This window comes from Thunnus thynnus, chromosome 12, assembly GCF_963924715.1.
Source record: "Thunnus thynnus chromosome 12, fThuThy2.1, whole genome shotgun sequence".
In the NCBI taxonomy this organism is placed as follows: Eukaryota; Metazoa; Chordata; class Actinopteri; order Scombriformes; family Scombridae; genus Thunnus; species Thunnus thynnus.
In genome coordinates this window covers 23,717,637-23,734,049 of record NC_089528.1, presented here as the reverse complement: position 1 = coordinate 23,734,049, position 16,413 = coordinate 23,717,637, and the positions used below count along the sequence as shown (strand labels likewise).

At 37.5% G+C, this 16,413-nt stretch overlaps 2 protein-coding genes across 4 annotated transcripts in view; one reads left to right on the top strand and one right to left on the bottom strand.

Annotated features, from left to right (window-relative positions):
* Positions 1-6,114, top strand: part of LOC137194489 (piezo-type mechanosensitive ion channel component 2) — a 96,377-nt gene extending 90,263 nt beyond the window's left edge. For all 3 annotated transcript variants that reach the window (XM_067606435.1, XM_067606433.1, XM_067606434.1), the window contains 5 exons: positions 148-317; positions 838-957; positions 2,227-2,306; positions 2,833-3,037; positions 4,238-6,114. In XM_067606435.1, the coding sequence (XP_067462536.1) occupies positions 148-317; positions 838-957; positions 2,227-2,306; positions 2,833-3,037; positions 4,238-4,490 (828 nt within the window). In that variant the 3' untranslated portion in view covers positions 4,491-6,114. The remainder of the gene's footprint in view (positions 1-147; positions 318-837; positions 958-2,226; positions 2,307-2,832; positions 3,038-4,237) is intronic.
* A 2,961-nt stretch (positions 6,115-9,075) lies between these two features.
* napgb (N-ethylmaleimide-sensitive factor attachment protein, gamma b) lies at positions 9,076-15,763 on the bottom strand. The gene is made up of 12 exons (XM_067606437.1): positions 15,595-15,763; positions 15,228-15,295; positions 13,647-13,731; positions 13,547-13,564; positions 13,417-13,447; positions 13,220-13,329; positions 12,843-12,909; positions 12,692-12,762; positions 12,201-12,279; positions 11,793-11,872; positions 11,436-11,565; positions 9,076-10,337 (listed from the first exon to the last, which is right to left on the bottom strand). The coding sequence occupies exons 1-12, from the start codon at positions 15,648-15,650 to the stop codon at positions 10,197-10,199; spliced, it is 936 nt and encodes a 311-aa protein (XP_067462538.1). The 5' UTR covers positions 15,651-15,763; the 3' UTR covers positions 9,076-10,196.
* Positions 15,764-16,413: the final 650 nt, after the last annotated feature.

Sequence of the window (16,413 nt, the reverse complement as noted above, 5' to 3'; positions counted from 1 at the left end):
GGGATCATGGAGGTCTGTGCAAAATTTCAAAGCAAACTGTCCAAGATTTATTGAGAGAAATGTCTCAGTAAAAATAATATAAAACGTCTCAGTGAGATTCTTTTCCATTCGATGCCTACGATATGACTTTGTGACTTCTGTGGTTAGGAGGCCTTGCAGTGGCTGGAGGGCTACTTGGCAGAGGACCTGATCATCGCTGAGCTGAAAGGCAGCTCCAACTCTCTGTGGACCATCAGTCCACCCAGCAGAACCAACCTGATAGAAATGTTGGGCTCGGAGGAGGAGTTCCCCATCACCGTGTCCTGGTCTGTGCAAAGGTACGCGACAACAAAATGTTTGCAAATATCCTTCATTCATGTTTACTATGCACCATGAAGTGTATGCCTGTATGTGTAGTGCTAGTAGTAATAGTACAAAAAAAATAGGAAAACATTTATTTATTTTTATTTTTATTTATTTATTTATCACCCCAACTCAATAACAAGTTCAATATATTATAATAATAAAACATTATTTGATGCCACTTACAGTTGTATACTGCTCACTGTATAGTTTGTTATTTAGTTATATAGTTGTTTCTTTTGGTGGTTTATTTGTTTTGCTCTGTGACAAAAAATTGATGTATCCTACATGGGATTACAAGACACAAATATATATCAAACATCAAAATATTACATCCAAAAAAGATACAGTATCAACTAGCTACAGGTGTTTAAATGGCATTATCGATTTATTAAATAAATATAGATAATCAGTTAATATTTAAAATGGAAATGTAATATTCTTACAGCTATAGTTTTCAGTATGTTTTTCCTTCCTCTCCTCTTGTGATCACAGAAACGTTAGTCGTGGTGCCAAGGCTGAAACAGCGTCTGGAAAACGAGTGACATCTCTTGACCAAAAAACGAAGCAGGAGCTCATACAGCTCCTAAACGGGACGGGAAGTGACTCGCAAGTGTGAGTATACCGGCTGCTTACTCTCTCTTCTTTGCACTCTTCTGCTGTGCTATTTGATAATCAGGAGCTAGATTTTTGTATCAGTCAGTCACAGACGAGATACTTTCCTCCTTTACGGATCACAAAAACCTGAACATGTTGTCATTTAAATCATGTTTTTATTGTTAGCAGTATATTTAAGTAATAATAAAACAAAGTACTGTGTGCATGACAACACGTAAATCTTTATACTTGAGTCGAAAATATCCACAAACCCCCTCAGTCTTCGGGAGTGTAAAGAATTTAAAACTTAAGTTTTAATTTAAGGTGGTACTTTGCATTTTATTGATGAGTATGAACTTTAAGAGGGTGTATTCATGTAGATTACTCATCATGTCAGAATATATTCCAAAATATCTTGCAAGAAGATCTTGAAATCAAAAGTGCTGCAAGTTAAAAGGAATATTTAAACATTTTAAGAAGTTTATGTGCTTTATTGCTGAGAGTTAGATGAGAAGTTCGATAGTTCTCTTGTATTTGTGCATTAAGTATAGATTTGGAGTGATTAGCCTAGCTTAGCATAAAGACTGGAAATGAGGGGAAACGGCTAGCCTGGCACTCTCTAAAGTTCAATATTGTGCCTCTAAAACTCACTAATTACACATTATATCATTTTTGTTGTATCTTGTTACAAACAGAGATCTAAAAAAACACAATCTGTGGTTTTAGAGGAGTTACATGCTGTAATTATTTCTTGATGAACGATAGTTTGTCTATCTGCCCAACACTTCTGTGCAGTTTAGATGCTGAGAAGTCACTGCAACCGCTGTTGTTCAGCAAGAAATAGTTACAACATATTAAATCCACCTACAACCACAAATTGTCATTCTTGCATTTCTGTTTTTGTACTGATTAAACAAACAAGAAATAACGGGTTAATTACTGAGCTTTAGAGATGCTGGTAGGTATATTTTATAAGCCAGGTTAGCCGTTTCCCCTGTTAAGCTAATCGCCTTCTGACTCCATAGCTCCATACTTGCACAGACATGATAGTAATATGAATCTCTATGAATCTCATCTAACTCTAGGTAAGAAAACAAACAAGTATTTCCTAAAATCTCTCTTTGAATATCCCTTTAATATGAACACTAAAAAATATGAAACCATGAGCCTGTTGTTAACAAATGTATACTGATTGTTTTTTCTTTTTTCATGGTTGTGCTCCAACATATTGAGACTCAAAGTTCTAGACTTTGTTTTCTTGCACTAACAGCCTCTCTTCTTCTGCAGAATCCTAAAGGAGATCTTTCCTCGTTATATTCGAGCCCCCAGTGACTCAGATGCCAAACCCGTTGAGCATCTTTATAAAGGTGAACTTTACACTTTCTGTCACAGTATAAATTCGCCTGACTGTGACTTTTTGCGTAGTTGTTGGTTTGGTGACAGCAAAGATGACTCAGTAGCCTCTGGTGAAAGTGGAAATTCTCTTTTCAGTAACTTGAGACCTATTTTTTTAAAATACTACTTGTAGGAATATTAAGTTTGAATCATCTTTGGGCATTTATTTAAAGCAACCATGTTTAGAATTTGAAAATGTCTGACTTTGACGCTCCTGAATGGTAATATGAAAAAATGCATTGTGTCTCACAGGAATGAACGCCATTACAAACAAAAACATATACAATCAGAATAATCTAAAAGATGCTACAATCACATAAAAATTCTACACATAGTGGCTTTAAAAATAGTGATTTTGTATTGAAAAATCATAATTTTAATTTACCTTTTGATTAAATTGATTTAGAATATATACAGAATAATTAGTAATAAGTACTTTGTTTGTTGTTTTTTTTGAGTGCTGATTGAATTACATGACTTCATTCCTCGTCATTGCAGATGAAAAGATGTTCAACATAAGTTTGACCTTGAAGCGAACTCAAAATGACTCAGGTCAGATCCAGGAATGGTGGATTGTCAACCAGACACAGCTGGGCCTGATAGAGAAGAGGAGTCAAAAATACAAGTATGAAGCAGGCCTGGAGGTCTACGTGTTCAGCGACCAAGTCAGCCCGCCCAGTTTGGGCTTTCTGGCTGGATACGGGTACGTGGTGATTTATAAGGATTCAAAAATAAATAAATATGAGATATGAGATATATATAAGATTTGTTCTGCTTCGGTGAAACATTTTAGGAAACATTTTACATTTTAGTCATTATCTGAGGTTATTATCTGAACCTGTACAGTCAGTGAGCATGTGGTGATTTGAATTAGTCTCATGTACATATAAAATATGCGCTCAAGATTTTCTTTTAATCAGAGTACGAGTTAAGTTATAATGTTCTGCCTCTCTTTCTCTTAAGATGTTATCACTCTTTCCACCATGTTTTAGAAGATGTAACAAAGCAAATGAAGCAAATGAATTTTACCGTGTTTATACAGGATGTATTGTAAGAAGAGCTGAAAACTAGTGTTTGATGCGCAGTGTGCAGAATTTATATTCACCTTAAAAACAATGGTGGGGTCGGCAGATTATAGTTTATTTCAGACAGAAGATGAGACAAAAATCTTGATGGGTGGAATGAAAGAAGCAGTCAAATACTTTTCAGTCTCAAAAACATTTTTATAAACAAATAAATGTCTAAATTCTCCGATTCCAGCTTTTCAGATACGAATATTTCCTGGTTTCTTTAGACGTATATGACAGTAAACTGAATCTTTGGGTTGTGGACTGTTGGTCGGGACAAAAGAAGATATTTGAGAACGTCACCTCGGGCTTTGGGAAACAGTGATTGTCATTTTTCACCATTATTTTTGACATTTTATTGACCAAACAATTAATAGAGAAAATAATCAACAGATGAACCGATAATGAAAGTAATTGTTAGTTGTAGCCACAGTCTTATGTCTTCTGCTCATGTGTGTGCATACAGACAAAAAAACATTAGAGATTAGTTAATAACTTGGATGGTTGAGTGTAAACAGGGTATATTGAAGGAAGGAGGGAGCACCAAAAAAGCAAAAATACTGTATATTACATCCTGAGAACCACTGACAAACAGTCAAAGAGTGTCTGACGTTGGATATTTCCTTTAGGTTTTACTAACAATGCCTGTTGGATTAGCTGTTTTAGAGATGTACCCTCTCTTTATAGCATCATTCTCAGCTTTTGTCATATGTCAGTGTTTTTTTTTTCCCTTTCCACTCCGTTGCAGACGTCTTTATCTACTATCCAGAGAGAAAACATTCAGGGAATCCAAAAATAGAACATTGTCTAATTTCCTTCCTGTGTTTCCTGTCTAGGATCATGGGCTTGTACGCCTCGGTGGTTCTGGTCATCGGCAAGTTTGTGCGCGAGTTCTTCAGCGGCATTTCCCACACCATCATGTTCGAGGAGCTGCCCAACGTGGACCGCATCCTGAAGCTGTGCACAGACATCTTCCTGGTGCGAGAGACGGGAGAGCTGGACCTGGAGGAAGACATGTACGCCAAACTCATCTTCCTCTACCGGTCGCCAGAGACTATGATCAAGTGGACCCGGGAGAAAACTCAGTGATACTCAAAAGACGGAGAGTTAGAGCTTTTCGGACAGGAGCGGCTCATTCAGAGACACTGGGGTGTCGCTCTGTTGATGTGAGCAGCTATTAACATCCCCTCTGCCTGCTGAGGGAGCACAAAGCAGCACTCTTTCCTCTTTGAGCTCTGATGGGCAGCGATACAGTGTTAGCTCCACACTTTTCTGAGTTATAAACTGGTATTTTTTACTCTTCAGTGATTAAAAAAAACAACAACAATGACAGTTATATTATTAACATTTGAGCACAAATTTGCTGGTGCTGTATTTATCTTGCGAAACCTGGCTCCATTTGGCCTCCAGTGGATAAAACGGTTAGCGATGGGAGACGGAGCCATCTTTTAGGACAATTTTAATAAAATGTGTCAACCGGTTTAAAAAGTTCCCAACCAAATATAAGAATAGATTTTTAAAAACTCTGCTAAGTTCCTCTGCTCCCAACTGCTCTTCGCTCCTCTGTATTGCTTTTTCTTTTTCTTTTTTTTCTTTTTTTTTTAACAAACGCACAGTAGGCGGAGAGAAGCTCAAACAGGCTGCAACATTGATCTATAAGGGCTTCCCACACGCAGATATAAACCACATGAGCACAATCTCATATTTTTCTCCAACTGGAACGCTTGGATTGTGGGACTGTGCAATATTGAGCTCTTGTTCCTCCAAGTTTTTGAAGGATGTGGATGGAAAAGGCTGGTTCTGACAAAGACACATGAACATAAAGACCATCTTCTTCTTCTTCTTCTTCTTCTTTTTTTTTTTAAACGTCAGAGGCCACATGGGAGCCACTCCAGAGATAAAATGAAGAAAACATTATCAGACAATATTTACTTGCCTTATTTTGTTTGTATGAGAAAAATTGAAACCCTTAACAACTACATATCTTTCTCAGGAAGAGCTGTTTTCACAGATATTCATTGTATGAGTTATATGTTACAATATGTAGGCTTTGATGGATCTAAAAGAGTATGAGACTGTAGAAAGAACTATTTAAGTGGCATGAAATGTAATGTGGATATTGTTCAGAAATCTGGTGAGATGGACTGTATACCTAGTATGTTTACTGCATAGGAAAGACTGAATTAAGAGAGTATATACATATATATATATGTATATGTATGCTGTGGATTGTTTTCCTCACAGAGAATGAGATTAATTGCCAATCATCCACGTTCTGAATCATCTACAGGTTGGCTTGAGTCAAGACCAGCAGAGGGCTGTTTCTGAATCAGGGTAATGTGCATTAAGTGGTAGACTCTTCAGTGCACTTGTGAACCTCTCGCTGTTTTTAACATTCATACTCTGAACTCCGCACTGTGTCACCAACAGTCGTGCGTTCAGTCGTCAAGGAAGGAATAAGAAAAACACTCAGAAAAGATTCCTCACACAAAGGGCTGAAACATGAAGCTCTTTGGTCCAAACTATGCATTAGAGGACATTGTAGCATGAAAGAAAAACTTCATTATTGCCATGAATAATTTTCATTACATGTACATATAAGTTTAAGGGGGACATGGCGCGGTGGAATGAAATGTGAAATTGTACCCGTATGTTAAGGCAATGTGGTATGATAGAGGTCCAGAGATGTGCAAATAAAACAAATGGAAAGGTGTCGAGTTTTGCTTTCAGCTTCTGCTTCCTTGTGGAAAAGCACTGAGCGAGCCGGCAGGGATCCTGTGTGGACAGGATTTTGATTGAAAACAGAACCTGGGAACGACGCTGCAACTACCCAAAGCCTCAGGAGCCCCAAAGCCCCCATAATCATTGTGTGTCAGTTGGTTTGTGATAATTTGGGAATATACACCCCTTAAACTGAATATTAAAGCAGCTATAATCTATTTTTCATAATAACAGTGTATCAAATCTCAGTGTGTAATGTGAGAGGCGTTGCTCGTAGTGATGAACCTACAGAGAATTATCCCCCGACTCTGCAGCTCCCCTCGGCTTTACGGAGCTTTATAACGAGTTTCAGCTCATTGTTTTGCTGTGCAGCTGCAACTTTACTGTTTTGGTTCACTCTCAGCATTCTTATAGTGTCATTTCCGGCAGCAGCAGGCAGCTGTTTTCAAAGAAAAAACTCTACAAAACCCAATGTACACTACCTGCTCAGCGCCAAACAGCAAACAGACACAGTTAGGGTGTTGCTAGTGAACATAGTGGAGCATTTAGCAGCTTAAGAGCCAGATATTCCCCTCAGTTTGCTGAAAGCAATCACACTTTGTTCTTCACACTCTTTATTATTCCGCAACTTATTATTCCACATTCCGTACGTTTCTTGGACCTTTTCAACTGCTGCATACTTTGTGCTAGAAAAAACATTCAAATGTCAAACTGTGCGGCTCATTCGGCAGATGTGTGGTATTACTTTTCTGTTTTCTAGCATATTCCAGCGATTTTATATGAATTTTTTAACATCAAAATTTATAATGCCAGTATCTGGGAGAATTGGATCCAACTCAGTTGGAAAATGTGTCACTTTGAAACTCAACTGCTCAGACATCAATTATCCCACAGACCCAATTCAGACTTTAAAACGTTCACAAAACTCTGAATTTTCAAAGTTGCATTCTGTGTTGTGATACTTCTTATACTCTTGTATCAATTGAAGTCAGTCAAATTTAATAAGTGAGGACTATTACAGCAGTTTTCAGATCTCATTAGTGTGACATCATCAGGCGAAGGGGAGAGCAGAGATTTGACCAGGAAAAAAAATGTAAACACGTCTTACTCCCACAGTTTTAACTCCCCAAGCACATATCATAACTTAAAATGTTGCAACAAGCCTCATCTCTCTCAAAATGTAAATATATTTATCATCAGAGTTGTAGTTTTTGTGATCTAAACCTTAATTGATAGGAAGAATCCTGTCAAGTTCTCATTGACTGCAGTACAACCTGCAGGCTGTCAGTCTCCCATTTATTAAACCTGCAGATTCTCTCTTCCTTCAAACACTATATATCCATATTGTACTTCCTTGTTCTCAGCAAATCCTGCTGCCACTAATAATGTAAAAATCTCTGAGCTAGAAGCTTTGCTTTAGGCAAATCAATTTTTCCTTGACAACATGTGAATTTGTTTTCAGTATTTCAGGGATCCTCCGCTGGCAAATAAACACGGAGCTTTATAACATGGTTAAACCCTGTTAATGGTCAACTTTCCCTGTTACATTACAAGGTTCTGAGTTAGATAACAGCTCATAACATTTAACAAGAAGTTGTTTAATATGTTGTACCATGTACCATCATTCAATGCAACTCCAGTAATATTATTACTTAATATTCAGATTGATATGAATGTTAAAAAACTGTCATATTTCATTGACAGGTAACAGTGTATCTGAATAGTCCAGTGGTTTGAGATCTTGCTACTTCTGGCCCACTTTTAGATCCAAAGGTTGTGATTAAATCCTGCTGAGGGCAGCACTCAGTAGAGACGAAGGCGGAAAAAAATATGCAGACGCACACAGGTGCTTCTAATCTGCTGATTGAGACTGCAAAACACAGTCCTTCTAATGAGACCCCTCTCTCTCTCTCTCTCTCTCTCTCTCTCTCTGTTTTTAACTGTTAGTCACCTTGAACCTTCAGGTTTCATTCAAAATTCAAAACCACCTTTATCTCACAAACATAAACAAACACTACATACAAAAACGACATAACATACTGGCATGCACTGGCACAAACACAAACACGTGTCCTCAAATGTCAGAGATACAAGCCTTAATTCTTTATGCAATTAAAAGTCTAAATATAAAAATCTTATCAAATGTCTCAAAACAAACCAAATTTGTATCAAATGTCTTAGCGTTTGCTGTATCACATGTTGGCTCAGTGCATAGCTTTACTGTTTTGCAAACATGAGGTCATAGGTTTGTTCCCACCTGCAGGCAACATTAGTTTTTGTAGATTTTCAATACTGTTCAGCTTCCTGCAATGCAAAATAAAAATCAGCTTTCAGCAATCACACACATTTTCTTCAGGAAATGTAAATAGTCTAGTTACTCTACTTGTCTTGTTAAGGGGCTGTGACAAAATTTACAGTGTAAATTCCTAAATAAAATTGTGTTAAACCAAATTACTTCAAACACAATGTCTATCACTAACTCGAACTGCTACTGGAGTACTTTTCAAAATCATTATTTACGACGTGGATACCTAAATTGTACCCTTTTTGTAAATACTGAAGCTAACCTCGGTTTTAACAAATATGACACTTAAGAGTCAGGCCAGATACACTTGGAATAATTCACACAAGGAACAGTTTTGCATTTTTATATTTTCACCAGTAGCAGCACTTATATACACTCAAGCCCACTTTTGACTTGCTAATGCACAGTTACATCATACAGTCGTTCAGGGCCTCGGGTCTCGGGTTAGGAGGGCATCGTAAAAGTAGCATGAATGTGTATTACAAACATCGATTAACAGGGAGAGAGCATTAGCCTCATCAAAGATAAATAGGTCTTAGGAAGCTTACTGTCATTACATGTCTGTCAGGGGCCATTTTGGTGGAGACAACACTGATATGGAAAATCTGTCTGATAACTCACTTAAGAAAATGCACAGAGACCATAAAATGCCACACAACAGAAATGTTTATTGATGTGCAAACTTTGGAGATATGCTTTTGAGGAATATACAAGAAGTGGGCAACAGCACAAATAATAATAAAAAAAAATGTAAACAATCCCTTTATCACCTTTAGTTATGTTCTAACTGTGGTATCGGACACTATACTTTTAATAGGCATGTTGTAATAGTGGGCTTCTCACATTTACAGAAGTCACAAACACACAATCTGAGCATGTCAAGGGGTGGGGGATGCACTGAAAAAAAAAAATCACTGCATGGTCCCTTTTTCATCGTAGTGGCTTTAATTAAAGGATTGTGCTGTGTTAGAAATTAAGATATAGCCATGACTATTCTGTTTTTTTTGAAGGTGCAAGATAACAAACACACACACCTGGAGGTAGACAAATAAAAACAGTCTACAACTGGCTACAAGCTGTGTGTCATCAGGAGTTGTACTGTTCTTATAATTGTCTCGAATAAGCGCTGATGTCAAGGAAAATAGTGTCAATCATTTCTAAGCATTAATATTCACAAGTCAAAAGCTTTGATTTGGATTCAACATATCATTATATACCGAACACATGCGTTAACAAACTGATTGCATATTGTTCCAGTAACAGTTTTCAACAGGCTGCAGCCATGAATACTGAATAAATTAACTCTGTACAAATGAACACCTATACACCGATCGACTCTTTAAAACATACAGCATGTAAGATTATTTCTGATTTTAATATACCTATAAGCATTCTTAGACTCTACCCACAAACAATAACAGCAAAATTTACAGTTTCACAGAGACGAGAAATAATAGAACATTTACATATAACAGGAGGCTTTCATACATTATTGAACATTGAAGAATTATTTTTCATTACACTGAGGATCCACCTCAAAGAAACAAATTAAAAAGGCTGTTTAAATGTAGGTCGACTCTTCTGCAACATTTACTGTAACTGTTGGGGTTTTAATTTGTTTTTTATTCCTTATTTTTTTTTTTTGCACAACAGCCACCCATCTGGGCTTCAGATCTGGAAGGGTTTGTCAAGGTTTTTTTTAACTTGCACACAGAGGGTGTAGTAGTGGAGCGGCAGATGGGTAGAGTCGGCACTCTGGAGACCGAAGGCTAACACAGCCCTCCCTCATAATCATCCTCTTCCTCGGCGGCAGCTGGCGCCCCACTAGCGCCACCTTGTGGAGCAGCTGCGGCCTTCTTCTTCTTTCCTCCTCCTCCGGGTACCCTCAGGGAAATGGCCAGCTTGGCGTACTGTGAAGCACCGGAGAATAAGGTGTGTTATCAATTCCCAGATTTAAAAGGCCCTGCATGAACGCAACATTTTGCTGCCAGAGATCCAGTTAAGCAACATCTGAATCAAAATGTGATGACAGTTGTGGGGTTGTTGCTTCTGTTGCCAGCGTTGTCGATCAAATCAGATCAAAGTGCACCCACACAGCTCAGATGAAGCAGGTTAGTTGAGTTTTTAACTGTTAAACTAATTAAAATGAAAATAAATACTAACAAAGGATGTTTCTTTTTTTGTTGCTTATTTAATCAAGAACAATTAAAGTCCTCCTCCGCTCAAAATTTAGATTCACTGAATGTGCAGAATTTGACACTAGAAGGCTGTTTTCATATTCATCTGCTGAGAGTGGAAAGTTTCTCTGTTCTCACCTTAAAATCTGAGTTCAAGGAGTCTACCTACAAGCGTGATGTGTGACATCACAACTAGTTCGGAGCCAATCGTGGTCCGGTATGCGAGTTACAAAAGTGTGATGTGGTTATCTGAAGCCTCCAGGGCACAAACACTGAGAATGGACTTTACATTGAAGGAGGAGACATCTAGTGGCCGGCTGTTCAGCTTTTGAAATGAAAATCTACTTATTCATAGATTCTAGATCTGAGGGAGAAGGAGGTGACGTCATTTTGAGGATTTTAACAAGTTAATTAAATGATCTTTCAATATCTTTTAAGTTACAAAGACACACTGTCCTGTGTCAGTGTTTTCAGGTGTTGTCATTATAGATACATGCACAAGATGATTAATAAATAAATTATTGCTAATTTGCATTGTTTTGGTGTTAATTTTGCACTCTATAGAAATATAAATAGTCTTAAAACAACAGGAAAAATAGTCACAGCCTGCTCAAAGAAGTAAAATTCAAGAACTCATAAATAAAAATAGTAAATAATTTCATTACATAGTGGTATTAAATGCTAATATTTAATACTAAAGGCTTTCAATGTGTCATATCTGTCATTATCAGACTGAAGCCAAACAGCCAAACACACTGTTGGCTCAATAACAAACATTAAAAAAACAATTAAAACCACATTTATTTGTGATTATGTGTGACCGATACTCACGTCATTGTCCATGTATTTGAGTAAAGGTGAGTTGCACACACGATACACCTGGTCCTCATCCTGCTCGTCGTAGCCCTGCAGTAGTGTCTCCATGGCAACGCAATCTTCGCTTCCACTGTAGCCGGGTAGACTGGCGGAAGATCAAGCAGCACTTCATATAATGATCCTCAGTTTAAGTGGCAGCAGCGTTACACAATGAACTTGTGGTAATGCCAACAGGTAAACAAAAGCCCGGCCACAACCAGCATGTCTTTGTTTTTTTTTTGGGGGTCAACTTTTGACTGTGAAGCAGAAGTAAAGTCGGCCACAAATGACAGATATGACAGAATGTAATAAAACTAAATCAAATCCTCATACCTGTAACTTTCTCTGACACATTTATCAGCTGCTACATAGTCCCCTCTGTGGAGATGAATCAGCACTTGAGCCGTTGTTTTCTAAAAAAAAAAAAAAAGAGAGAGAAAAGCACAGACCAGAAATTAGTATGAATCTTCCTTATAGTTCAATACTACAAACTGCTGCTTCATTGGTAGATCTGTTGTTTTTTTACCCTGAGGGCACCAAAACTTTATCAATTTATCCTGATGTATTGTTTCATTACAACTTAATATATTAGGTTAGTATATTAAGGTTAATATATAACCTGCTGAAATAAAAATTGCATTGCCTACACTAGAAATTCAATTCTAACTGGTTGTCTTAATAGACTGACTTTTTGTTTAAGGTGCACAGAGAATCTAGTGACATAAAAACAAGGTAACTCACCTTGAAGCACATAGGAAAGTTCTCGATCTCTTTGTACATGTTCTTCTCTTTCTGCAGTGCGACTGCTGCTTCATCCAGCCTGGTTAGAGAGAGACAGGAACACAGTGAGGATGGATGAGGAGCAGGTGTTGCAGTTTAACACAGCGACATTTCTAGATCAGATTGAAGGCACAGCTTGATCACCATGTAGAAACAGTTTTGCGTTTTTTGTGTCTACCTGTCACAGAAGGTGAATCCAAATATTTCAATTTATAACTGCTGAACTGAAAAGCAAAACCTTTTAAAGTAGCAACCAAATTAACGAGCTCAAACACTTTTAGTTACGGTGTGTAACAGTAACAGACCAGCTTTCTACAACAGAATTCACCTAAAAAAGCACAACAGACGCTATAAATGATCTGGCTTTTATCAAAAACTGCCAGTTACAATTTGGCAGCACTGTTGATTAAGGCTAGTTTTCCCATCCACTTTCTTTTTATTTATTTGTTCACCTTTTTAACCTGACCAGAAGTCTGGAGGCTTTGCCCAGAAGTTCAACTGCCTGACGCAGACGGTCCTCGTTCTACAGACAGAAAATGAGGATGTATTAACTAAACAAAACAAAATGAAATAATTCAGATATCGCTAGAGGCTCATTCTTACCTCAAAGACGCCGGCTGCCTTCTGATACAAGTCAACAGCTTTCTCCAGGTTTATCGGCTCTATCAGTCTGATGAAAAGAATATGTTTTAGATTGAGGGAATGTTTGCTCAGTGACAGAATTTTAACCTCACGAGACTAAAAGACACAGTGCCAGATACTCAAATTAGAATAACAAACATATAAATAAGTAGTGTGTGCAATAATTCTTTGATTATTCTCAAAAATGAAAATGCTGATTCATTACATGTATCCGTAATAAACCTATAAAATATCTACCATAATTAACAGTTGGTTGCTTTTAATGTTAAAAGCTGACAGGTGCAAGTTTAACCTGGCAGTATTCTTCTTAAGTGTAGAAAATAAGGTGCTATTCTTACTTTCCAGCCCTGTCCAGAGCCATGGCAGCAGTGTCTGGAGTCCCATTCTCCATGTACATCATGCAGGCTTTCTCTATGTACTGGATGGCCTCTGGCATCTTCTTTTGCTCCTGTTGCAGTGCAAACACAGCAAAAATTATTATTCTGCTGCAGACACTTTATCTATATCTACCTTTTTACACAGTGGCTGCACTCACCTTCATCATCATACCTGCCTGTTCGATAGCCCTGAAGAATAAGAAGAAGAAAGAAAGTTGGTGTAAAAAATAAATGCAGCCCTTATGTTTAACACGGAGTAAAAACAAAGCTTTAGAATAAGATACTTACTTTGCAGCGTGGAAAAGCCTGCAGGACAAGTTAAGGAAATTACAAAACAACGACAACAACGTCATGACATTCAGCTCTGGAAGGATTACAGTGAGGATACGTCTTGTTCTCTGTGTGATATTCAGCTTCCTTCAGGTAGGCGTCCTTTGCTTGATCATACTGCTTGGCGTTCTTGAAGCACACAGCTGAAAGCAGGACACAGAAATTGAAATGAACAACAAAATGTGACGTCTGTCAAAGCATTAGTACAGAGCCTCTGAAGTCCCAAAAGGTGATACTTTTTTTTTTTTTGGCATTTTTGCCTTTATTGGATAGAGGATAGTGAAGCGGCAGACAGGAAACCATTCAGCTCCAAGGTGATACTTTACAAACATGTTATTATATTGTGTGCTCACGATAATTTACTATAAATTCATATGTGTCTCCAACATACAGCCTACCAACTTCAGACATACACAGCCACCATACAATGGAGACAACTCAGTTAACCACGTTTCATTTTCACCTCAGACTGTCATACAATGAAATTCCTGCTGTTGTTGCACATGAAGGAGGAAAGAAAGGAAGAGCTGCAGAGCATCCAGACGGAAATCCATTTATTAACAATTATAACTGCAGACTTTAATCATTTTCATTAATATTATTTAATATATTGCAGACCTGATGAATCAGACCATATAAGACACTAACCCTTTATTAATGACTTGCAGACCTGATGACTTAGCAGAAAGTGTGAAACATTTAAATTCAGCCTGTCTTGGCTCTAAACATCCTGATGGTCGACTTGGCTGATTGTTCAGAGACTTACAGGAAGCCAAGCCAGAGTGAATGCAGTCTCAGCATGTTGCAGCCTGTTTAAACGTGCTTTATATAATTGTTGTTGTGGTAATACTAGACTGGTACTATTACAGATGTTTTACCTCAATCAACTGAAACATTCAATGTGTTGTTTTGCCTTTTTGTCTTCTAGTTTCACCCAAAAGAAGATTCAGTATTTCTTTAGTAAGTCTTGGGTGTTGATAAGTCCCCCTCTGCTCAAAAATACGTTCTTTTTGTTCTTTCAGTTGGATGTTGCAGAATGATGTATGTGCAGAGTTTGACACTTGAAGGCTGTTTTCACATTCATCTGCTGAAGGAGGAAAGTTTCTCTGTGCTCATCGAGAATCTGGTTTTAAGGGACAAGCCTACAAGCCTGATTTGTGACATCACAACTAGTTTGGAGCCAATTCTGGTCCAGTCTTCAACTGACATAAGCGTGATGTGGAAACTTGAAGCCTCCAGTGCACAATCACTGAGAATTGACTTTACATTGCAGTAGGAGACATCTTGTGTCCAGCAGTTACATTTCTGAAATGAAAAATATTTGTATATTCATAGATTCTGTTATTATTCAATGAAGGAGAAGGAGCTGATGCAATTTTAACACGTTTTTTTGGTGAAAAAACCATATCAGATACAAATTATTATTCAAAGTACTGTATATACATCTTAAAACATGTCTAGGTTGGACATTTAATAGTCACAGTCACTGATAAGTCATCAGGCCTGCAGTTATAAATGATGATGAGTCATTAATAAAGGGTTAAATGTTTCACACCTGTCGGGACTTTCAGGGCTCAGTACATTAGAGCTAATAGAGCCTTAATACTAAAGAAAAGAATAACAATTGATTTTAGATTACCTGCTTTGGCGTATTCTGATGCAGCACTGTCAAAATCTGGCTTCCACTTTGTAAAACTTGTCTTTAAGCTACAAAAATACATGATGAGCAAATTATGAACCTCTGAAACAAGCAGAATCTGTTACACGATCCGTTGATTGACAATTACAGATCAAGACAACATTTATTAAGCAGATCTTATTAAATCTATCTACAATACAATGGTGATACAGTCATAATTAGCAACAAACTGTCACTGTTTGTCGCATAACGTCTGGTGAAAATGCCTGAGTGGCCTTAGAGCTAACGTAGCTAACGTTAACATCAGTAGTAAAACAAACTGCTGCTTCCTGGACGGAAAACAGACGAGATTTATGTCGTAACTCACCATTTTTCAGCTTTAGCTATGTGCTCATGAGCTTCGTTTATTTTCTGAGCAGCCATGCTGTTGTTCAAATCGGTGCTGTGTAGAGAAATCGCTTATCAATAAATTGCTTTGGATGCTGCTTCGTCGATGTTTGGATTAACAGGAACTCCTCCTCCTCGGCCGCAACGTCATCCCATGTCGCAGGCTACGGGTGCCGCCGAGGACAAAATTCACATGCAACTCGATATGTGGAGGACAAATAATATGTTTTTCCTCTTGATATTTTATGTTTTACTAATACTAGCTGATACACACCAGTAAATACAAAAACTTTGTCAAGCAGTTTCTAGTGTTTTGATCAAGACTTTGTGTTTTTATTTATTTATTTAATTATTTTTGCCACCTCATGAGTCATCTGCAGTGGTACTCAAGGGCTGTACATAAGTAGTACAATTTTGAGGTACTTGTACTTTACTTGAGTATTTCCATTTTATGCTACTTTAAACTTATTAAAGTTTTCGACAGCTTTAGTTGGTTTTCAGATGAAGATTTGACACAATGGATAATAGAACAAGTGTTTGAAATACAACACATTGTTAAAGATGATACCAGTGGTTTCCAACCTTTTTGGCTTTTGTCGTCTTACATAAAGCAGTGTGTTGTCGGGGTCACATTTCAGATGTCTATGAATTGTTAACAGCTCCACCAAATAGTGATTTTTCCCTCTAAACCTTTCATTTCTCACTTCTCACTCAAATGTTCAAATGATACAATATTTCACCAAAAAAATCAAAGATTAGATAAAAATTCCAAAACTGAAAACAGATTTGTGTATCAGAA

What these genes read in the sequence shown, in the direction of transcription:
- napgb (XM_067606437.1), bottom strand. Translation starts at nt 15,650, where the DNA reads ATGGCTGCTCAGAAAATAAACGAAGCTCATGAGCACATAGCTAAAGCT. An exon ending in ATAGCTAAAGCTGAAAAATG is followed by an intron (nt 15,296 to 15,594) that starts GTGAGTTACGAC and finishes GTATTTTTGTAG; the next exon opens with CTTAAAGACAAGTTTTACAA. An exon ending in AGGCAGGTATGATGATGAAG is followed by an intron (nt 13,330 to 13,416) that starts GTGAGTGCAGCC and finishes GCACTGCAACAG; the next exon opens with GAGCAAAAGAAGATGCCAGA.